Source organism: Dipteris shenzhenensis, chromosome 10 (assembly GCF_047967505.1).
Source record: "Dipteris shenzhenensis isolate YYH24624 ecotype China chromosome 10, Dip_SZ_1.0, whole genome shotgun sequence".
Taxonomy (NCBI): Eukaryota; Viridiplantae; Streptophyta; class Polypodiopsida; order Gleicheniales; family Dipteridaceae; genus Dipteris; species Dipteris shenzhenensis.
Window position 1 is genome coordinate 15794236 of NC_141605.1, and position 23055 is coordinate 15817290.

The following is a 23055-nucleotide window of genomic DNA, read 5'->3' on the forward strand; positions in this document are numbered from 1 at the left end:
TATGTTTTGCAGGGACTTCATGGGAAATGATGAAATGCAATGTGGTTGTACCAGACTTCCAGAGCAAGGGTGTCCAGTGTGTGGTCAAGTGAAATGTTTTTGGGGTCATGTAAAGTCAAGTCATGAAGGGTTTTTTAAAATTTTCTTGAGTCAATGTGCACTTGCATGTTACGGGAATTTGATATGTTTTGATGCCCATGTGAAGGAGCTTTTCATGTGTGTGTACGGGGGTGCATGCAAGCTTTAATGTTCATGCTAATGTGTGTGGGAATTGTGTGACTAAAGGTCCAAAATGTGCATTTAATGTGCCTTGGGGGGATATTTGCATTTTTTAAATGGGAGTGGTAAAATGTCACTGATGAGGTGGCAAATTAGGCTGAGGTGGCTGGACTGATTGGGAAGGCATCCTGCTAATGCAAAGGTGGCTACGTGATGGATGAAGGGGAGCTTCTAGGCTGTGAGCTGGAGCTACGTGGAGATGGCGGCTAGGAGCTGATTCAGTTTTACGCTGGAAGGATCTACGATGCAAGGGGGGCTCCGAGAAGAGAAGGCTGGACGAAGAGGGGGCTCTCGTAGATAAAAGAGGGTGTGCGTGCTGAGAAGACCTTGGTGCTGGGGATCTCCAGAGATTACAAGCTGTTGTTCGTTGGCTGAGCATCGCTACTACGTAGGTAGGACAGTGGTTGTTTGCACGTGAGCTGATGCAGAGAATCGTGGTCTGGCTGAGATCATATGGAAGGGCTCTGTTTTTCTGATTGAGGAAGCTACGTGGCTGTGCGGGTGATGCTATAAATGTGAGCTAGTCTCTCCGTGAGAAATGAAGGCAGCAGGGCTATTGCTGGTAGTGTCTTCCGTTGGATCTGTGCATAGTTGGTGATGATCTATGGATTAACACAGCTTAAGGCATAGCTGTGTATCGTTGTCTGCTAGCTGAAGGATTTTGGGTGACAGAGACTTCATGAACTCCGTATGCAAAGAGATAGAGGGACCAAGGAATTGCAGGCTAAGGCACAATGGATCGTGACGTGGATCGATGATGGTTGTCCTAAAGGAGTTAGGCAATTGATGCTTGCTGCAGATGTTCGTCAATCACTGATCTTCTGCTTTGTGAGGGAAGACAAGTTATTCTAAATGAATCGAAAGCCTCTTTGACATGGTTGTGATCTTATGTTGATTTGATCGCGGGAGATTTCTGAATACTGATAGACAGGGAGAGGAGGCGGGGCTGTTGCAGCTTTGCAGGAATTATGAGCTGTTGTTCTTGATGGAAGCTTAGGTGTCATGTGCACGGATTGGTATCTGACGTGTACTAGGTACACAGGTTAGCCTGGGGAGGCTTAGAGCTAGGCAGGCTTGATTCTCGGGTTGAGTGGCAAGGGTACGAACTATTTATAGGTCTTCGCTATTTTTGGCGCTGGGGCCCAAGTCTATAAAAGGGGCCCAGGGGGTTCAGTTCTCAGTGTGCAGTTGGGAGCAAGTTTCGTTCCCAGGTGCCAGGTCTGTTCCTGGATTGAGTCGCGGACGCGCGCCTGCATCTTAGCGTAGCCCAAGGCCCAGTGGCAGATCCAGGGCTTCACAGCGCCACTTGGTGGTATGGGACACCAGGCTGGTTTGGATCTGATTGGGAGTTCGTGCCAGTAGCTCAGCTCGTGGCTGGGAGGGGACATCTTCTGATTCGGGATCACATCCCGTAGATGTCATGGTTGGGTGGTGAGCAGCCTGCTCAGATCTGACGTGGTGTGTGGTTGTTTTGCAGATCAGGGGTTTCAGGAGTGCTGGGATGTGTCAGTTGGTATCAGAGCCAACTCCTGAGGTAGGAACTTCTGATGCGGGAATTTTTGACAAATTTTTCCTCCAGGTATGCCCTAAAATTCGAAATTGTTGCTGCGTTTTCTGCTGGGTTCCTGGGTTAACAGGGGTGGATAGATGTTAGGGAAAAGGTAGAAGAAAGGAGGGAGAGTTTTCGAGATTCCTGAAGGGGCCTGTGAGAGAAGGCTGTAGGAAGCAGGAGAGAGAGCAGAGAAGTAGGAAAGAGAGGAAAAAGGGCTGCGAGGGAGGTGGTAGATGTGACGTCAGGGCAGTACGGAATATGGCCGGTGCAGGGAGAGGCGCAAAGAGCTGCGAGCAGGGTGCGACCAGCCTGCGTGGAGGGTGCTTTTTTCGAAAAAAGCACCCCCTCCAAAGCTGGGGGAGGTCGGCCTTTTTTGGAAGCAGGGCTTCCCAATTAGGCTGCCCTGCTCCCTATATAGATGGGGCAGGGTACCAGCCCACCCATAGCCTCGCAAAGAGCCTAGTAGTTGCCATCAAGTTGCGTGCCTGCCTGCTCCAGCCCTGCATCAGCCAGTTCGCACCTGCGCCAGCCATCCGTACGGGAACTACGTCAGCCAACCTGCGCCAGCCCTGCATCAGCACCGTACAGCTGCGCCAACCTGCGTCAGCAACCGTACTCTGCCTACGTCAGCCTTCCGTACGGTCGTCGTACAGCCACGTCAGCAATTGTACAGCCTCCGTCAGCAACTGTACGGCCTGCGTCAGCAGCCATACAGCCACGTCAGCAGACCGTACAGCCACGTCAGCAGCTCGTTCGTCGAGGATTTCGTACATGCATCTGGTAGCGGGTTCAACGAAATTTCGAGATTCGTGGGCTTCTGGTTCGCCAGTTTTTCAGCATCTCTTTCCGTCAGCATCTCTTGGGACGGGTTTCCTCTGCTCCATTCTCCTTTTTACTTCGGTTCAGTCAGTTATTTCTCTCAGTTTATATTCAAATCAGATTTCAGTTATGTCTGATTCTGCAAATCCCGAGTTCACCATGGGAGAGCAGGATTTGGATTACACTCCTGTGGGAGAGGAGGATCAGGGTCTTTATGATGACCTGATTACGAAAAAGGCCTTCAGTGAATTTACGACTGCTCTAGATGGAAAATTCGAGCAGGTCAATGCAAATCAAACGGGGTTGACACTTGGCATAGAGCCTATGCTGTCTTAGAACAACTAAGACAACCCGGAGGTGTCCTATGTGATCCTCAAGCGTTCGACTATATACCAAGATGTCATCTAAGAACACTACAACAAATTTGCCCAGAAAATCCCTGAACAAATCGTTCATCATCTACTGAAAAGTAGCAGGAGCTTGGTCAAACCAAAAGGTAATACAAGAAACTCGTAATGACCATACCTAGTTCGGAATGCGGTCCTATCTATGTGTTTAGCATAGATACGGATTTGATGATAATCCGTACGCAAATCAATCTTAGTGAAATACTTCGCTCCGGCCAAACGGTCTATCAAATCATCGGAACGAGGGAGAGGGTAGCGATTCTTAATTGTCACTTTATTTAATCGTTTATAATCTATACACATTCTCCAGGAAGAATCTTTCTTCTTTCTTAAGAGGACAGGTGCACCCCAAGGTGATTTACTTGGGCGTATATAGCCCATATTCAGGTAATCCTGAAGCTGTAAAGCTAACTCATCCTCCTCTACCTGGCTCATCCTATAAGGTGGTACACTGATAGGAGTAAATGTGACTTCTTTATGAAGGATATCATTTATTTAGGACACAAGATTTCTTCTGAAGATATTAGCATTGATCTGGATCGTATCCAGAAGGTTTTAGAATGGCCTATCCCTCAGACAGTGAAACAACTTCGTTCTTTCCTAGGATTTACGGTATTTCTTCGGAAGTCTGTGCGTGATTATTCACATATCACGGCACCCCTGACAAACATATTAAAAGGTCGTGGACGCAGGTCTACTCAGCCGATCCCTTGGAATGATGCAATGAACAAGGCTTTTGAAACCTTGAAGTTTTCTATCAAGGAAGCACCCGTTCTTGCATTGCCCGATCCTACCCGGCCTTATGTTTTAGAGGCCGATGCGAGTGATTATGCGATTGGGGCAGCTCTATTCCAAGAGGGCAGACCTGTAGCTTTCGAGAGTAAGAAGCTAGACGACACTCAATATCGTTGGCCCACACTTGAGAAGGAACTTTATGCTGTAGTGTATGCTCTTAAGGTTTGGAGACACTACTTGTATGGTTCAAAGTTCCTTGTATTGACTGATCATCAGTCAATTAAGTATGTGTGTGATGGATCGGAATTGAGGGGAAGGAAAGCTAGATGGGCAGAATTAATGGAGGATTTTGATTTTGAAATACGTTATCGTAAGGGTTCCTTGAATAGTGTGGCGGATGCCTTAAGTCGAGTTAAGTTTGTAAATGCTTTGTCATTTACGGAAATATCCTCAGACCTATTTCAATCCTTGAGAGGGCTATACGCAATTGATAGTCATTTCAGTTCTTATTGGCAGAGAGTCTAGGATGGGAGCTCCATGGTTGACCAGGACTCAAGGATTGTGCCACCTATGGTACAGGCGGCGGGAGGTCAGTGGATGATTAGGAACGGCTTGCTGTTCTGGAATGAAAAGATTTGTGTGCCTGATGTTCTGGACCTTAAATCCAAGATTCTCTGGGAGTGTCATGATGCTCCTAGTGCTGGACATCCAGGTATACATAGGACTCTGTCTCTTGTGAAGCATACCTTTTATTGGCCTAAGACGTGTGCATTCATAGAGAAGTATGTAGTAGGTTGCCGGGTTTGTCAGATTACTAAAGCAGAACGCCTTAGAAGCGCAGGTTTATTACAGCCATTACAGATTCCAAGTAATAAATGGGAAAGTATTTCCATGGATTTTATTACTGGTTTGCCTCGAACGCGCAAGGGTCATGACTCCATCTGGGTCATAGTCGACCGTTTGACAAAAATGGCTAGATTCTTACCTACTAGAACAACTATATTAGCTGTTCAGCTGGCTCACGAGTTTGTGGACCACTTGTTTAAGCTGTATGGTTTGCCATCTGACATAGTCAGTGACAGGGACTCAAAGTTTACATGTATTTGAGAAGTTGGAAACTACTCTAAGTATGAGTTCCTCGGATCATGCACAATCCGATGGCAGTACAGAGAAGGTCAACCAGTTGGTTGAAGACATGCTTCGGGCATATGTATCTAAGAGACAGTCTTCATGGGAAGATTATCTACCTATGATTGAATTTGCTTACAACAGTGTAAAGCATTCTAGTACTGGTTACAGTCCTTTTATGCTTATGTACGGGTTTCAACCTAAGTCACCAATTATGGTTGGGTTAAAAGGAATTCAAAATGATGCTGCTAAGAACTTCTTGCAAGACATGCAGGAAATGTTGCAGTTTGCCAAGGAGTCTATTAGAAGTGCCCAAGATAGGGACATATATTATGCTAATAGACATCGTTCACCTAGAGAGTTCTCTGAAGGAACGATGGTATATTTGCGAATTCCGAAGGAATCCAAGAGCCTAAGTACTGGTTTGGTTCCGAAATTATCCCCCAGATACTGTGGCCCATTCAAGGTAATTAAAAGAATTGGACCAGTTGCATATCGACTCGAATTGCCTCCTGATGTTAAAGTCCATCCAGTCTTTCATGTCAGTAGACTGAAAGAACTTTTGGGTGCAGAAGATCAACTTGTTTCTCCTCACGAGATAATAGAAGTTACAGATTTGACTTGTATTCCTCACAAACCTGAGTGTATTCTTGAATTTCGTGAAAGACAGATTCGAAATAGAACTATCACGGAATACAAGATCAAGTGGAAGGATCCTGTTGAGGAGGATGCAACATGGGAGACATTACAAAACCTCCAAAGAACATTTCCGGGTTTTTTAGCGAACTCAGGAGTGAGTTCTTAGAGGAGGGGGAGTATGTCATGTGCACGGATTGGTATCTGACGTGTACTAGGTACACAGGACTAGCTCAGGTTAGCCTGGGTAGGCTTAGAGCTAGGCAGGCTTGATTCTCGGGTAGCGGCAAGGGTACGAACTATTTATAGGTCTTCGCTATTTTTGGCGCTGGGGCCCAAGTCTATAAAAGGGGCCCAGGGGGTTTAGTTCTCAGTGTGCAGTTGGGAGCAAGTTTCGTTCCCAGGTGCCAGGTCTGTTCCTGGATTGAGTCGCGGACGCGCGCTTGCATCTTAGCGTAGCCCAAGGTCCAGTGGGAGATCCAGGGCTTCACAGTGCCACCGGGTGGTATGGGACACCAGGCTGGTTTGGATCTGATTGGGAGTTCGTGCCAGTAGCTCAACTCGTGGCTCGGAGGGGACATCTTCTGATTCGGGATCACATCCTGTAGATGTCATGGTTGGGTGGTGAGTAGCCTGCTCAGATCTGACGTGGCATGTGGTTGTTTTGCAGATCAGGGGTTTCAGGAGTGCTGGGATGTGTCATTAGGAGTGTGGGCTGTGGGTTCATAGTATTCTGAGGCTGACTGTTTTCTGAGTTTTGGGGGGATGTTCAGTTCTAAGTTCAGTCTGTTTCGGGTTGTGTAGTCTTTTGTCTCTCTTTGAGTCTGTGTGAACCATGTTCAGTCAGTTTTTTTTTTTGTGGGGGTTTGTCTCGGTGCCTATTACAAAGACGCATACTCTGGGATTTGGTTCATAAGGTCATCATCTACGAGCCCACATTGCAGTTGATTCCTATGAAGTCTCACCTATCTGACGTGGTGAAGTATATAATTCCTTGTTGTCTTTCCTTTTTTTTCTTATCATCTTTTTTGGCGATCCTGCTAGGGATAGGAGGAGTTTTGAATTAAGATTGGGTACTCAAGAGAAAACGGCCCAGAAGATTGGCTGGGAAATGTTGCTTAAATTTTTGTGTGGTTAGGGATTGAAACTATGAAGACAAAGCCTTGCATGAGAGTGATTCATTGTGAGTTATGTGGGGAGTGTGGACACAGGAGAGATAGATGCCTTGATGTTGAACTTCGGGTGATACGTCTCCGTGCTAAGGCTCAAAAGGCTTTGAAAGTGATTGCTCTTAGGAAGAAGAATGCCAGTCAAATGCAGGGTAAGTTTTCTTCAGTAGAGTGATTATTTTTGTTTTCTTCCCAGAAGAGGTTGGGTGGTATTTCTGGTTGGAAGTGTGTTTGAGATAAGTTAGTCAAGAGGAGAGATGGCTCATGAATTTCCTCGATTTCACGGGTTGCCCAATGAAGACCCAGAGAGGTTTTTAGATCGCTTGGAGTTCACAACTCTTATTAAAGACAGGAATGCTCCAGAAGTCCTTCTTCATATTCTATCCTTTCTCTGTTGGGAGAAGCAAGAACTTGGCTGCAGACTTTCTCTGCAAGGATGCGTGATGATCAGGGTGCTCACAGAAACCCGACTTATTCAAAGGTGAGGACAGCTTTCCTAGACAGGTTTATGTGTGTTAGAGATCCTGATGGCATATGGAGAGAGCTATGTTTATTGCAGCAAGGGCCGACTCAGTTAGTGGATGAGTATGTCGGTAAGTTCACTGTGTTGTGGAGTAAATGGCAAGTGGCCTTATTACCTGAAGTTCCTCCTAGAGTCATAAAAAAGGATAGGTTTGTTGTTGGTCTGAAGCCGGAGATTAGGATAAAGATTGAATGTAAAGAGCTGGTCACTTATGAGGATGCTCTCAGGGTAGCAAAAGAGAAGGAGAGGAAGTAGATAAAATTGTCACAAATGATGCAAGAGATGCCAATGGTTCAACATGTGCCTGAAACTCTCTCTCATGTGAAGCCAGAAATACAGAAGCTTGAAGTCAAGGAGGAGGAGAATATAAAAGAAGAAATTCATGAAATGTCGGAGCTTATGAAGAGTTTGAATTTGAATTTGATGAACGGTAGGGGAAGAGGTAGATCATCGGGTGGTTATGGCAGAGGCAGCATGCCTTCTTTAAATAATTCAGGCCCCCGTGGCAGGCAGGACGAGGTCAAGGGTCATTTGCACCTTGTGTCTAGTGCTTTAATTGTGGAGAGAGGGGACATTACAGCACACACTGTGATAAGCCTCCTCGTGCTGGAGGTGATGTTTATCCATTGCCAACAGGGTTAAATAATAGGGTGAATGATCATAGTGTAGAAGTAAAAGATGCAGGTCAGCCTCACTGCAGAAGAGAAAGGGAAAGGTAAGGCAGTTACATTTGGCTTGTTGGAGTTGAAGGAAGATAAAGATGTCATGCCATTAGGGAAGAGAGATAGAGAAGAGGAGGTTGCAAAGAAGGGGAAGCAGTCTGAGGAGATGATGACCTACCAAAGAAGAAGAGCAGGAAGCCTAGAAGGAAGTACAGAACTGCAGATTATCCCATGGGGAAGGAGCAGGGAGATTATGATTTGGTGGAAGATCTTTCAGCGAGAAAACCGGACATTACATTTGCTCAAATGATTGGTGTATGCCCAAAGCTTAAAAAAGAATGGAGGCGGGCTGTAAATCCAGCAAAGAAGAACTCTCATAAAGGTACAATTAAGCTGATGTCTGTCTCAGAGTTGCCGGATCTTTTACCTGCTGTAGAAGCCTGGCATAAAGGAAAGGGTTTTGGAGAGGCCTATATAGATGGGGGTGCATAGATTTGTGTGATTACTCAGGCTTGTGTGGAGAGATTAGGACTGAAGATATCTCGCTCCTCTAGTTATCGCATCAGAATGGGAAACCACTCCAAGGTGAAGACTTTAGGGATAGTACTTGGTCTGGAGGTTGAGGCATTCAGTATTTCATGTCGAGTGGATTGTCATGTGATGCTTGCGGGGTTGGGAGCATATCCTCTAATTCTTGGAAGGCCGTGGTTGAGGAAGGTAGGTGCAATTCAGAATTGGTAGAGAGAAATTTTTTCCGTACATAGAAATGGGAAGAAATTGAATTTCGATATGGTAAGCAGGGCTGAAGTTTGAGATTCAGCAAGTGAAGAGGAAGAGAGAAGTGTAACCAGCAGTGAGGATGAGAGCTTGGTAACTTCAGAAAGTGATGAAGGAACAATAGCATTGGTGGATTTGGTAGATGACGATTCACAGGTGGATTTTGTGGGGGCAGCAAGGTTCTGTGAAGAAGAGGTGGATAGGTTTGAGGTTATTGAGGATTTAATGCAGCCCAAATGTTCTCAAGAATCAACCCAGGTGTTGATTGAGCAATCATTGAATTCTGATCTCAATGTTGAGGAGAAAGAAGAATATTTGAAGATGTTGCAGAAATACCCCAATTTCTTTATCACCTCTTATGAGGAGATCAGGGATTTAAAGGGAAGCCTCTGAGGATTGAGCTGAAGGAAGGTGCCAAACCTGTTTTTCAGAAAATAAGAAGATTAAGCCCGGAACAGAGAGATGTGCTGAAGGAAGAGGTAGATAAGCTTCTCAAGGCAGGAATAATTTATCCTGTAGTTCACTCTAATTGGATCAGTCCTGTGGTCATAGTGCCAAAAGGTGTGGACAAATGGAGAGTCTCTGTTGATTACAAAACTCTGAATGCAGTGACAATGAGAAACCACTATCCTCTGCCTTTTATGGATGATATTCTTGATAAAGTGGCGGGTCATGAAATGTACAGCTTGTGTGATGGATATTCAGGGTACTTCCAGATAGCCATAGCCCAGGAAGATCAAATCAAGACTACCTTCATTACCCCCTGGGGCTGTTTTTGTTACAAGAAAATGCTTTTTGGAGTTACCAACGGCCCCTCGCACTATCAAGATAATTCAGATCTGATTTTATCACCTAAATTTTGTAAAGCGTTTATTGATGACATCTGTGTGTACAGTGGAAGAAAGGAGCACTGTGGAAAGCTGGATCAGGTATTTTATGAGATTGATAATAATGGTGGTCAATTAAATCCTAAGAAGACTCAGTTAGCTCAGACCAGCATTAAAATATTGGGGCATATTGTATCTGAGAATGGGATTGAGCCGGATCTTATGCTGTCCTCTCCTGAGAATACCAAGCAGTTGCATACCTTTCTCCAGAAGGTGAAGTATCTGTCGAGATTTATTCATATGTTATCTCAAATTTTGTATCCTCTTCAGCAGATGGTAAAATCTGAGCCTCTGGAATGGACGACAGAGAGTAAAGAGTTGTTTGAGGCAGTTAAGGAATCCTTGACTCATATTTCAAGTGTTAAGCCACCAGATTATTCCAAGACTTTTTATGTGAATCCGTCTGTAGGACCAGATGCTATTGGTGCTATTCTTTTGCAACAAGGAAAATGCCTTTGGAGTTACCAACGGCCCCTCGCACTATCAGGAGAATTCAGATCTGATTTTATACCTTTCCTGGATAAATTTTGTAAAGTGCTTATTTATGACATCTGTGTGTACAGTGGAAGAAGGGAGCACTGTGGAAAGCTGGATCAGGTATTCTATGAGATTGATAATAATGGTGGTCAATTAAAGACTCAGTTAGCTTAGACCAGCATTAAAATATTGGGGCATATTGTATCTGAGAATGGGATTGAGCCAGATCTAGGTAAAGTAAAAGCTTTAGTTATGCTGTCCTCTCCTGAGAATACCAAGCAGTTGCATACCTTTCTCCAGAAGGTGGAGTATCTGTCGAGATTTATTCATATGTTATCTCAGATTTTGTATCCTCTTCAGCAGGTGGTAAAATCCGAGCCTCTGAAATGGACGACAGAGAGGTAAGAGGTGTTTGAGGCAGTTAAGGAATCCTTGACTGATATTTCAAGTGTAAAGCCATCATATTATTCCAAGACTTTTTATGTGAATCCGTCTGTAGGACCAGATGCTATTGGTGCTATTCTTTTGTAGTAGGGAGAGGGTTCCAGATATATGAGGCCAGTCTATTATGCCAGTAGTGTGAAGAGTGAAGTAGAATTGAAGTATTCAGCGTTGAATTGGTCCTAGCTAGCCTCTTGTGTGCCTGTAGGAGATTTAGGTCTTATCTATTGTCCAAGCCTTTTGTGGTTCTCACCTCATGTTCACTATTGCCTCATATGTTGAATAGTACAAACATCTCCAGGAGCATGATTAAATGGATAGAGCCATTGCTCGAATGCTAGAAACTTATTTGTGACTATTATGGTAGACATTCATCAACATTATACCTACAAAATGCAGCTATATGAAGTAACCATAATGAAGCTAGGCCACTCAAATCTTGGGATGTCAGCACCCTCTCCCATGTATCCCATTCAACTAATGTATAAGACAAAAAAAATGTAGGCCATTCAACTAATGTAGACAAAAACAGAGAAGGTTGAGAATGTTCTATTGACTTCAAGTCGTGGCAATCTAGTTCATGGCCTATGAGTCCATGATGGTAGTCAACCAAGAATTTGAGACGTATGCTCTAACTCACTCTCATGTTGAATAGAGAAAGGGACATGGGTTCCACTTCATTCTCCACCAATGGTGATGCATAGGGTCCCCTAGAAATGCACAATCCATGGTTTTGCATAGTCTGGGTAAAGGGTCCCTCATAGTCTGGGTAAAGGATCCCCCTAGAAATGCACAATCCAACCTCAGGGCTTTCCACCATTGGGAGCCATTGCCAACTCCTAGATCTAAAGTACACTCATGGGTTTGAGTCTAATAGATTGGCCCCTAAACCAACATCTAGAATGTTGGTAGTAAAACTTCAGTCTCAACTATTGCCCCCCAAGGTCATGGATTGGGAGTTTTACTATTGGGACTTGTACTACAAAACTTGGACACATTTTCACTCCCATCTTCAAATCTAATATTGGATCCTCATAGTTCATAGCAAGGAGAAAATTTATCAGGCTTAGTTCCTAAAAACATGCCTCTAGATCTCCAACCCGATGAAAACCATAAATGGATCTCTTGAAACATGGCAGGAGCATTGGTCAAACCAAAAGGTAATACAAGAAACTCGTAGTGGCCATACCTAGTTCGGAAGGCGGTTCTATCTATGTGTGTAGCATAGATACGGATTTGGTGATAACCCGTACACAAATCAATCTTAGTGAAATACTTCGCTCCGGCCAAACGGTCTATTAGATCATTGGAACGAGGTAGAGGGTATCGATTCTTAATTGTCACTTTATTCAATCGTTTATAATCTATACACATTCTCCATGAAGTATCTTTCTTCTTTCTTAAGAGGACAGGTGCTCCCCAAGGTGATTCACTTGGGCGAATATAGCTCATATTCAGATAACCGTGTAGTTGTGAAGCTAACTCATCCTCCTCAAGCTGGCTCATCCTATAAGGTGGAACACTAATAGGTTGAGCCCCATGTACTAAATCTATGCGATGGTCTATTGCCCGTTCTGGAGATAAACCTTCCGGCAGTTGAGCAGGGAATACATCCATGAAATCATCTAACAACGTTCTCAATTCACGGTGTTCAAACACACTTAAATCATTCTTGTTATTAACAGAGACAACAAATGAAGAAAGCGGAATCAAAACACACTGATAGACATCATAATGAGAAGTGTTTAATATATTCCGAAGCTGCATCGCAGATACAATAGGTCCCTGAGAAGAGGGAATATTATCACATTGAATACAAAATTGGGTGTCCTTATCCAAAAAAGAAAGAGTATGTTCCTTCCATCCAATCCAAATATCGTGGGTTTTAAACCACTCTATTCCGATTAACAAGTCCACATGCTCCAAGTGCATGACATAGCACGTAAGAGCCGTTGTGTATTCTTGAATCCGGATAGAAAGCGCTTCAATCTTGCAATCCCAAAACTGCTTCCAGCTGGAAGCTGCACCTCATAGGTGTGATCGCTAGGTATCGTGGACAGCCCCATTTTCTGCACAAGTTTGTAATTAACAAAGTTGTGACAGCTGCCCGGGTCAAAAAGAATGTGAACTCTTTGGTCCCTAACTTCTCCATAAACTCGGAAAAGATCATGGGAACCAAATAACAAAGTATTAAAAGTGCAGTTACAAGAAAGTGTGCAGGTAATGACATTTACAGAAATACCTGTCATCGAAACTTGATTAGCTCCCTTAGCTTTGATACCCGGACCCGCCTGGAGTTTCGGTCCTGGCGCTTGCTTCCGGTTCTTGTGCTTAGGACATTCATTCTTAGTGTGGCTCCGCTCCTCGCAGATGAAGCAACGTCCCTCTTTCTTTAGCTTCAAGGTACGAAGGAAATGGGCACGACCATTCTTTGCCTGAGTCAAATGTTTCTTGGAGGCGTTGTCTATAGACTTCGACTCCCCGGTACCAGTGGTAGACTGGAAGAGCTTCCTCTTGTTCTTCCCACCTGTGTCGGCAACTGTGGTTTCCTTTGCTCTGGCCATGGTATCATCATAAATGTGCGCGTAATTCATGGCCGCTTGCAACGTGGTACACTTGTTGTTCTTGATTTGTAACTTGTACGAGTCAAGCAAACCATCCACAAAGAAACACATCCATCTTTGTAGCTCTGGTTTGCAAATCCCGAAACATCTGAAGATAGACCTCAAAAGTCAAATTCAGCTTGGACATATTGAGGGCTTTGAGCTTGCCTACGATATCATAATCTTCCTCCTTCAGAAACTCTTTCCTGAAGACCCCTTCGAATTCTATCCATGTTACAGGCTTGGGTTGGAGTTCCTTCCACCACAATAAAGCCTTTCCTGACATAAACCCTACTGCAAGCTGTATTTTCTTGTCATGTGGGTAAGGGTGAAACTGGAAGTGTACTTGTCACTTGTGCAACCAAGTGTCAACAACCTCCTTGGTACGAGACTTTTGATCTCCGGGAAAAGGATCTGGAGTGATGTTCAGACCTAACACTGAAGCCATGGCATCCACATGTGTGAGCGCGTGAACAGTGCTAGTCAAAAGTGTGAGTGTAGTTTGAATCCCTTGGAGTTGCTGTGTCAACCTCGTTTGATTCGTGTTAACTTGCTCAAACTTTCCATCAAGAGTAGTGGTGAATTCACTGAAGGCTTTTTTCGTAATCAGATCATAATAGAGACCCTGGTCATCCTTCGCATAATAGTTCATATCTTGGTCTCCCATCGCAAGCTCAGGGTCTACAGAATCAGCCATAAAGGATGTGGAGTGAAGGTGCTCTGAAGGCCAAAGGGAAAGGTGAGAGAGTCGTGAGGAAAGGAGGGGGCAGCAAAGAAAATGGTATCCCGAAGAAGGCAGCAATCAATGATCTGCCTTGAGATTTCGTTAGAGGGGAGAGCATTGAAGCAGAGGAGCAGCAAGGTGGCAAACTGGAAGGCTATGAGAGAAGGGCTGTTCCGAACTCAGAAGTGCAATATAGCAGCCTGAGCTAACGGGTGGTACTAGGTGAGGGCGGGTGGATGGTTGGCTATGCGCACTCATGGACTGCAAACTAGAGCATGCGAGATGGCTGCTTGAGCAAAGAGCGCCATACTCCAGGCTTATAGCAGCCTGCACGCCAAAAAAAAAACAGACCCCTACTTTTGTAGGGCTTTTGCTTTTTTTAGCTTTCCAAGCCTAAAAAAAACAGACCCCTACTTTTGGTAGGGCTTTTCCTTTTTTTAAAGCTTTCCAGGCCTAAAAAAACAGACCCCTACTTTTGGTAGGGCTTTTACTTTTTTTAGCTTTCCAAGCCTAATTTGAATGCAGCTTTCCCCTGCTTGATTCGCATCCAAGACGGTCCCTCGAGACTGTCATCTGCTGCGCACCTCCATCCTGACTCCAGCCATGAATACCCGCTCCCTAACTCTCATCCTGAAGGTTGCCCGATCCTGAAGGTTGCCCGCGGCCTTCCATCCCGTCCTTGCTCTCTGCTTTTATTCTGAAACTCGCTCCTACTTCTTTCCTGCGCCATCACCTACAACTAGCGAATTGCTCCCAAGCTCTTCCCCTTACAGAGGACCTTTCTCATGGCCTCACTTCCAGTCCACCTTGCTTCTTGCGAATTCACCCTTTCTCTCTGTCTCTCCTTCCTTCTTTCCCCATCTAACCGCCACCCTTAACCATGAACCCTAAGGCACGTGCAGGGTAATAAACATGAATTTCGAAATTGGGCATACCTGGAGGAAGAAATCGTCCAAAATTCTTGGAACAGAAGTTCCTACCTCAGGAGTTGGGCTTGATACCAACTGACACACCCCAGTACTCTGGAAACCTCTGATCTGCAATTAAACACAAGAACACACCAACATGAGGAAACTGAGCAGGTTGCACACCACCCAACCATGACATCTACGAGATGTGATCCCGAATCATGAGATGTCCCCTCTAAGCCACGAGCTGAGCTACTGGCATGAACTCCCAACCAGATCCTAACCAGCCTGGTGTCCCATACCACCAGGTGGCGCTGTGAAGCCTGGGATCTGGTGCTGGGCTTTGGGCTACGCTATGATGCAGGCGCACGTCTGTGACTCAATCCAGGATCAGACCTAGCACTTGGGAATAAAACTTGCTCCCATCGGCTCACTGAGAACTGAACCTCTGGGCCCCTTATATAGACTCGGGCCCCAAGCGCCAAAAATAGCGAAGACCTCTAACTAGTTCGTACCCTTGCCACTCAACCCGAGAATCAAGCTTGCTTAGCTCTAAGCCTCCCCAGGCTACCTGAGCTAGTCTTGTGTACCCAGTACACGTCGGATACCAATCCGTGCACATGACACTAGGTCAGACCAAAGAGTGCCATTGCAGCTCCACACAGCCATCTTTACTCTGTTATTTGTCTCCATCCTATCACTCCAACATCATCATGTGCTGTCTGCATCCCTCTCTTCTCTCTTCCCTTTCTACCCTCTCTCGTATGATGACTTTGCCATATACGAGACTTTGCCATCCCTGTATGCAGCCCATTTCCATCCCTGCCTTGCTGCCATAACTTGAACCATCCCCTCTCTACGATGTTCTTGCTACAAAAACGTGAGATCATCAGCCAGATATGTCCTTGTCCCCTTCAACGCTGCCCTCATACTGATGACAATGGACCTATCTGCTGCTGTCTCTAAAAAACCTCCTAGGTCAGACCAAAGAGTACCATTGCAGTTCCACACAGCCATCTTTACTCTGTTATTTGTCTCCATCCTATCACTTCAACATCATCATGTGCTGTCTGCATCCCTCTCTTCTCTCTCTTCCCTTTCTACCGTCTCTCATATGATGACTTTGCCATCCCTGTATGCAGCCCATTTCCATCCTTGCCTTGCTGCCATAACTTGAACCATCCCCTCTCTACGATGTTCTTGCTACAAAAGCGTGAGATCATCAGCCAGATATGTCCTTGTCCCCTTCAACGCTGCCCTCATACTCATGACAGTGGAACTATCTGCTGCTGTCCAGAATCTCACAACCATAGGTCTCGTCAGTGCATCAACATTGCCTACTCTCTCCAGGCCCCTTCAAAGGCGAGGTTGACACCCATCTTGAATTCCTCTAGTGCTTTGCATGCATTTATCCCCTTCCCTTCTTGTGCTTGGAGGGTTTTCCTTTGTTCCTTGAGCGTACTCAGTTTCTCATCAAAAGTGGCTGGATCTCACCCTCTTCCATTTGGGTACATGTCTTTAACATCTCATTTTCTGCTTGCAGGTTGATGACTTTAGCTTCCATTTCCTTTATCATTAAGGCATGTTGGCTGGTTTTGGCATCCAATGTCTGGGTAATCTCTTCCTGCATTTTGCCTAACTGAATTCCCAATTGTATTTGCATTTCAGTTTTCCATTTGCTTATCTCCTCCATGGTTTCCTCAGTGTTTTCCTCAGTGTTTTCCCCTATTCTCAATGTCTGCATCCTGCATTTTGGAGACCTCTTTCATTGTGGCAAGACATGCTTTGGTGTGCTGGTCACTGATCTTCTGAGTGCTCATCTATATAGAGCTGTATTTTCTTTCCTCCCTTCTGTTTCTTTTGTCAGGTAAACTGTCTATCTCACTGCTTCTAGTAGCAAGAAAGATTTCCCCTCCAGAAGAACCCTTACATTGCTGTGCAAAACATAAGCTAACTATCCAATTACATGTGTAGAGCAGGGCGCACAGATTTTCTTGAATTTCTTGGACTTTACAGACCGGGCTCAGTTCACAACAGAGGTAGGAAGAGCAGGGGAGTTTGCTTGTTGTTTTCTTGCTACTTTCTTGGTGTTTCGCAGGTCTAGTGACTTTGGGGCAGGTCTTGGTTGAGGGCGAGGTCCAATGTGGGGCAGGAGCAGGCCAAAACTGGCCTAGATCTCCCTAGAGGAGGTCCTTGGCCAGGCCAGTGGTGCATTCAGGAGGTCCTGAAACTTGGGTGGAGGGCCTGGAGCCCCCTAGTACCGGTTCTTGGCCTCAAACAAGCCCCTGGAGGTGTTGCAACAAGCAGAAGATCCCATTGCAGGAAGGTTCCCTGATCTCAGGTGTTTCTTGGAGCTCCGTGGAATGGCACAAAGTCCCGTGGGGGTTGTTGAGGGCGCCCCTGATCGCGGCTACTTCTTGGATGGCGCAGGGTCTCATGGGCTGCAATGAATGATGTACGAGAGAGAGAGAGAGAGAAAGAAAGAAAGAAAGAAAGTGTATTATTGTCCACTAAAGGCCAAAATGGGCCCATGGGACATCAAGAACTCTGCATACAAGATAGCACAAAATCAACGTGCCACAAAGAAGAGGCATCGTCGAATATCATCTAAGTGCTACGCAATACAATGCAAGTGAAAGTACGAGAGAGAGAGAGAGAGAGAGAGAGAGAGAGAGAGAGAGAGAGAGAGATTATTAAAGTCTTTGGAAGACCGATGGGTCTATGAGACTGTGAAAAACCTGGTACAAAACAAGCTGTGAGGGTGGAGCTACTAAACGAGCATCCACACCAATGCAGAATGCAAAAATGTAAAATGATAGTACTAAGTACAACATAGTCATAGTCATAGTCATGTTAATGGTAGACTACATATCAATCTCATCATCATCATCATCATCATCAGAGAGAGAAAGAAAGTTTATTAAAGTCTTTGGAAGACCGATGGGTCTATGAGACTGTGAAAAACCTGGTACAAAATAAGCTGTGAGGGTGGAGCTACTAAACGAGCATCCACACCAATGTAGAATGCAAAAATGCAAAATGATAGTACTAAGTACAACATAGTCATAGTCATAGTCATGTCAGTGGTCGACTACATATCAATCTCATCATCATCATCATCATCATCTTCATCTGGACATCAGGGTGGATGAGGCACTGGAGGCATGAAATCGGCGATAGAATGGTGTCGGCTGCATACGGGTGCGGCTCTGTGATGTCTCTTGGTCATGGCACTACGCCTAACAAGGGCCACAGTAACCCCACTAACCCCTGTCGACCGGGCTCCGGCTCTAAACAGAGAGGGGATGTCCCCAAGTGTAATCTGCATGTCAACCCTTTGTCTGAGTTATTGGGTTATTGGCTCTTGGGCACGATCATGTCGAGGCCTCATCTCTTTGGGGTCCATGTGATCTGGCAGGAAGAACTCCGTGATAGAGCTCTAAGAAGGGTTTGCCAAGGAAGAAGTCTACTCTTGTCTCCGTGATCGAAGTATCCTCTTGCGGTGCTTGACTACCTCATGGATGAAGCCCGCCGAACATCTCTGGTTTGGGTAGGAGAGGAATCGGGACAAAACCCCAAAGCTATCTCTAAAGAGGCAGCAGAAACACTCTCAGATCTCATAGTAAACATGGCACCTGAAGATGGAGCGCTCCTCTGTCTCAACCTCCTGCATGTCACATAATGTGCAGATGCGCCTCCCCCTGGGTAGGCCCTCTGCTCTGCGGCTCTCGATACGAAGTCTATGTGAAGAGACCCGGAACTTCCCAATAGAGATCCTCAGTGAGTGGGGTAGGTGGATTTGCGTGTATCCTGGTGGGTCATCGAAACCCTCCTCTATGATGTGCAAGTAGTGATCTCTGTAGAAGCTGTAAGAGATCCTCACAAATTACCTAGTTGACCTCCTGTGACAGGAGGGGAGAAAACGGAGCGTCCATACTGTACTGGAAGGGAGGGAGTCTATCCATGTGGAGCCCTAGGCACCCAAACCATCTCTCAGTGCGTGCATACCAGCATCTCTGGTCCCCCTTGCCAAAAGTGCCATAGAGGAGGACAATGCTAGCCAAGGTAGCCTGCTGCGCCCAAAAGTGTAATCCGCGTACTCCCTGGCTCGTTACAGATACGTGATGACCTGAAATGCAGCATCTATCTGTAATGGGGATGACCCAAACTCAGCCTGAATGATTTGGTGAGGAATGGATGGCTTACAACGAATCATCTGCGATAGCATGAGAGAGAGAGAGAGAGAGAGAGAGAGAGAGAGAGAGAGGTTTATTAACGTATACGAAAGGCCAAAAAAGCCTATGTATTAACGTATATGAAAGGCCAAAAAAGCCTATGGACCAAGGAGTCAAAATCCATCATGAGAAATACACTACCATGGGGGGGAAAAAGAGTGAGTGAGAGATAGAGAGAGAGAGAGAGAGAGAGAGAGAGAGAGAGTTTTGCACATGTTCAAAGTTATATGTCAACACTCGGATGTGTGAGGGATGGTTCTTATGTTGAAATATTTATGCTCCTTGCAGGTTCAGTTTATAGAGAGTCGATATCCCAATATTAAGGTTCCACTTTTTGTGGTGAGCATTTTCAGTAGCCAAGAACCAATCTCTGCAACTACAGAATCATTAATAGTGTATCTTTATTCCTCTGTTGTGTTTGTAATGAAACTTTTCTTGCGTCTAGATGTCCTGATCTATCCTTCCAGTTAGCTAAGTCAGCTGTTTTTGTAAAGGTGGGCCATTCGATTGGTGCATATATCGCCCTATGTGTCTTGAAGGACTTACCACACAAGGTCTAAGGTTCAACATTTACCTTCGCTCTGTATTATCTTTGTCTGTATAGCAACTTCATAGAAATCTGAGCAAATAGAGGCAAGGCACAAGCTTTGGCATCTATATGAATGATTGGGAACTTGTCCTTTCACAAGAACTTTTGATTTAAATGTGCTGCAGATCACTGCAAAGTTGTCCCCTACTGAACATAATATTTTTTTGTAATGTCATGCAGGTACAACATGCAATTGGTCTATATCCCTTTTTGGCTATCAACACAAAATCACGGTTTCAATCTCTTCTAAGATGGTTTTCTGGGTAGGAACTAAGCATCAACAGATATTATGAAATAATTTCGTTTGAGTCTTGTACTCTCATAAACTGCACCAAGTCTATATGTGGGCATATGTATGAGAATAATTGACCAAACACTTTCTTTCAAAACTACAGGAAATCAGTGTTTTGTGAAATATTAAGCCACTTTGCTGGTTTCATGGGGCGACTGCCACAACCTTTGTCAAGAAGTCTTGTTAGTGGGATTATTGGTCATGGATGGAGCCCGGTCTCTGTCAATGTGGCATGCAGATACATGCTTCAAGTAAGGTTTGATACATTTTTGGACGTTCATAGTGCAAAATAATTATAAGAAGGTGACTATTTTGTTGACAAATCTGAAGATATTTGTTGTATTATGTTTCACAGTATCCTGTTGTGCGGAATTTTTCCTATATGGGAATGACCGAATTCAAAAAGGTAGGATGCTAATATTGTTAGTTCAGCTGGTTCTTTAGTAGTTTTGCTTGCTTCAGTTTTATTGCTGTTGTTTCCCTTTTCTTGGGCATGTCATTTGTTGCAAACCATTATACACAATGCATTGAACTCAACTTTGTTGTGATATATGAATAGCTGCAGAGAACTCCTGATTGGAAATTTCTAAAAGAGAAGCAGGATCGAATTTCTCTCCTTTTTGGTGTGGATGATCATTGGGGGCCCTTGACCCTCTTTGAGGAGGTATGGCTTTATATTGCAAATTCTTCTTTGCTTACTGAGTTATTTTATTTTTAATTTTCTCCTTTGCTTTTGTTTCATGTTTCTTCCAGACTGCATTCTTCCCTTGTCTGTTTTTCTCTCTCCTTGATTCTGTTGCTCTCTTTAAGAAAATCAATTTGCAAGGTTGGACATATTCTAGTCTTATGAAGTTATAAATGTCTGTTTTTGCTGAGAAGAGGCCATATGCATTTTGTAGTCAGTTGTAGTGTGAATGAAGAGAATGTGGGCTACGTTTTCATTAGCCTGCTCCTTTAGGAGTCTACCCTTCACCTCCGGAATGCCGACAGAAACGCAGTACGAAGGCCTTTGTATAAATGGATGCTCAAGTATGTGTGGGTATGTGGATTTGTATATGTGAGAGAAAATGCTTATACTATGGTCTAGACCCACTGTTGGGCGCTGATGACGTCAGTGGGATGTCATAGTAGCTAGTCCGTGCTATGCGTGACAGAGTTCATGGTTTCAAGCTTATGAGTGACAATTATGAGATTGAAACTGCACTGTGTGCTGTGTTTTAAGAGGATGAGGTTGGGCATGTTCCTGGATTCATCTCTCTCTCTCTCTCTCTCTCTCTCTCTCTCTCTCTAGTTTGTTATATGAGACAGAAGGTAAAGGAAGTTTGTTTAAAGCACGTTGTTGTAATTTAAATGAACTGTGTCTTTTTTTGTGGCCACACATGGTTGATACCACACACTCAACTTGGAACTGAAATTTATATATTGAAAAAAGTGTGGGCTGGTCTTTATGAGAATGCCTTTGTATTCGTTAGGTGTCAGTGGAAGTCCCTGATCTTGATGTGGAGATAGAAAGAGAAGGTCACAAACATGCATTTTGCTGTACTGAAGCTGGTTCTGATTGGGTTGCTGCTTATTCTGCGAAGGCCATATTGAAGTCACTCTCATTTCATGACTCTATTTCTCAATCCTAGCCATTTTCTAAGCAGGTGAACAAGATATTGATTTTAATTAATTTCTTTTTCCAGGCTTTAAAAAAAAACAAGATATTGATTTTCATGGTGTTTATTGATTAAAAAACAAGGAGTATTCTTTATCATATTCTTTTTGGCGCTGTCATGTTACATGAAGGAGAGTCTTTCCAATATCTGTTGTGAGGTCTTTCTTGTTTTTTTTGGGGGGGGGTGGATGGGGGAAGGCAAGTAAAACTTCTGATTACGATTTGAAAAAGGGGATGTAACTCCGCTGTCTACTAGGATGCTGTACCAATCAGCCCTTTGTGGGCCGCTAGTCGAGGTTGATGAATCACTGTTATAAGGACCCTGTTGTCCCTGTAGTCCCCAATAGAAGGTGCTTGGGGGCCAGGTACAAAAAGTACACAATGCTCAAAAACCTTGCAAGTATCCTGCCCTTGCTCCCAAATAGATGAGTCTGCTAGCCTCCAGTGATCTGCTAAATGTCATACTCTGGGGGCTGAGAGGCTGTTCAACGAGATATCAGTGTAACCTGAGATTTTGAACCTGGTCAAGGGCACATCCCTGATCAAGTAAGCTAGCCTCTTCAGCCAACTAAGACCTACTGCAATTCCAAGCAATGCAGCCATGTCTTCTATGAAAAAGATCTGCACAGTTAGTGATTGGTCCATAGGGCGAGCCTAGAAAGTGGATGAATGTCCAAGACTTCTTCATTTTTTTTTGCAAAGAAAGGAACCTTCTATTAATGCTTGAAGAAAAACCTCATACAAAACAGCATCCACGAAGGTGTTGAGCATGGAAAAAACCGGACAGGCTGAAAGAAGAAACCAGCCTATTCCAGAGAAAACCAGCTCACTGCCTAGGGAATCTCTGGTACAGGGGTAACAGCCAAGTAGGGGGACTATACAATTAGCGAATCCCTCGCGGAGTGAATGTGTAGAAAATTCCTGTAGGCCAAGCCTTGCAGAAATGTGCGCGCCTCGCAACAGTCGCCCTAGAGCCTGGGGTCCCGTGCTCCCAAGTTGAGCGCAAGGTGTAAATGATATCCTGCTAGATAGTGACCAAGGTAGCCGAGGTTGGAACCGGATGCTCACCCATCACCAGTCTATAGTGAGCAACCCAAATGTTCAACGCTGTGACACTGGCTACTACCTCCCACACGCTATCCTCCGGAGGGGAATGAGGTTCCGTGCTATCAAGAGGAACCACCTCGTGGAGCTCTATCCTCGGAATGCTCTAACCCTGCATCCGGTAAGCTGGGGAGACCTCATCAATCTGGAACGCGTGACCTCCCTCAGTCAACCAGGCCACCATCACCAAGGTGTAGTTCCTCTGAAGGCTCTGCATGCGGGACAAAATCCTGAGGGCTCCCATCCAAATCCTTATTGTGCTATGATAGCTCCAAAGGCAGTGGGGGATCGTGCCAGACCTAGCAGAGCAATAGTGACATTGCCTCTCCACCCGCATCTGCTCCAACCATGGGCCTATGGGCAAGCCTCCATGGGCGCTCAGCTAAATCTTCCTTGGCCGCAAACTGGACCAAAGGCGAGTCCAAAATCTGGAACGGACCTCCTGGGGCAC

The 23055-nt window shown here is 44.9% G+C and overlaps 1 protein-coding gene across 4 annotated transcripts in view; it reads left to right on the forward strand.

Annotated features, from left to right (window-relative positions):
* LOC147897462 (alpha/beta-Hydrolases superfamily protein) overlaps positions 1 to 23055 on the forward strand; it is a 155269-nt gene that overhangs the window by 110357 nt on the left and 21857 nt on the right. For 2 of the 4 annotated variants that reach the window (XM_087380633.1, XM_087380635.1), the window contains exons 7-13: positions 19251 to 19301; positions 19457 to 19516; positions 19732 to 19814; positions 19947 to 20094; positions 20199 to 20249; positions 20403 to 20507; positions 21316 to 21572. In XM_087380633.1, coding sequence (XP_087236759.1) covers positions 19251 to 19301; positions 19457 to 19516; positions 19732 to 19814; positions 19947 to 20094; positions 20199 to 20249; positions 20403 to 20507; positions 21316 to 21474 — 657 coding nt within the window. In that variant the 3' untranslated portion in view covers positions 21475 to 21572. Of the gene's footprint in view, positions 1 to 19250; positions 19302 to 19456; positions 19517 to 19731; positions 19815 to 19946; positions 20095 to 20198; positions 20250 to 20402; positions 20508 to 21315; positions 21573 to 23055 lie in introns of those variants that run through there. The other 2 variants (XM_087380634.1, XM_087380636.1) reach the window with 2 other exon arrangements.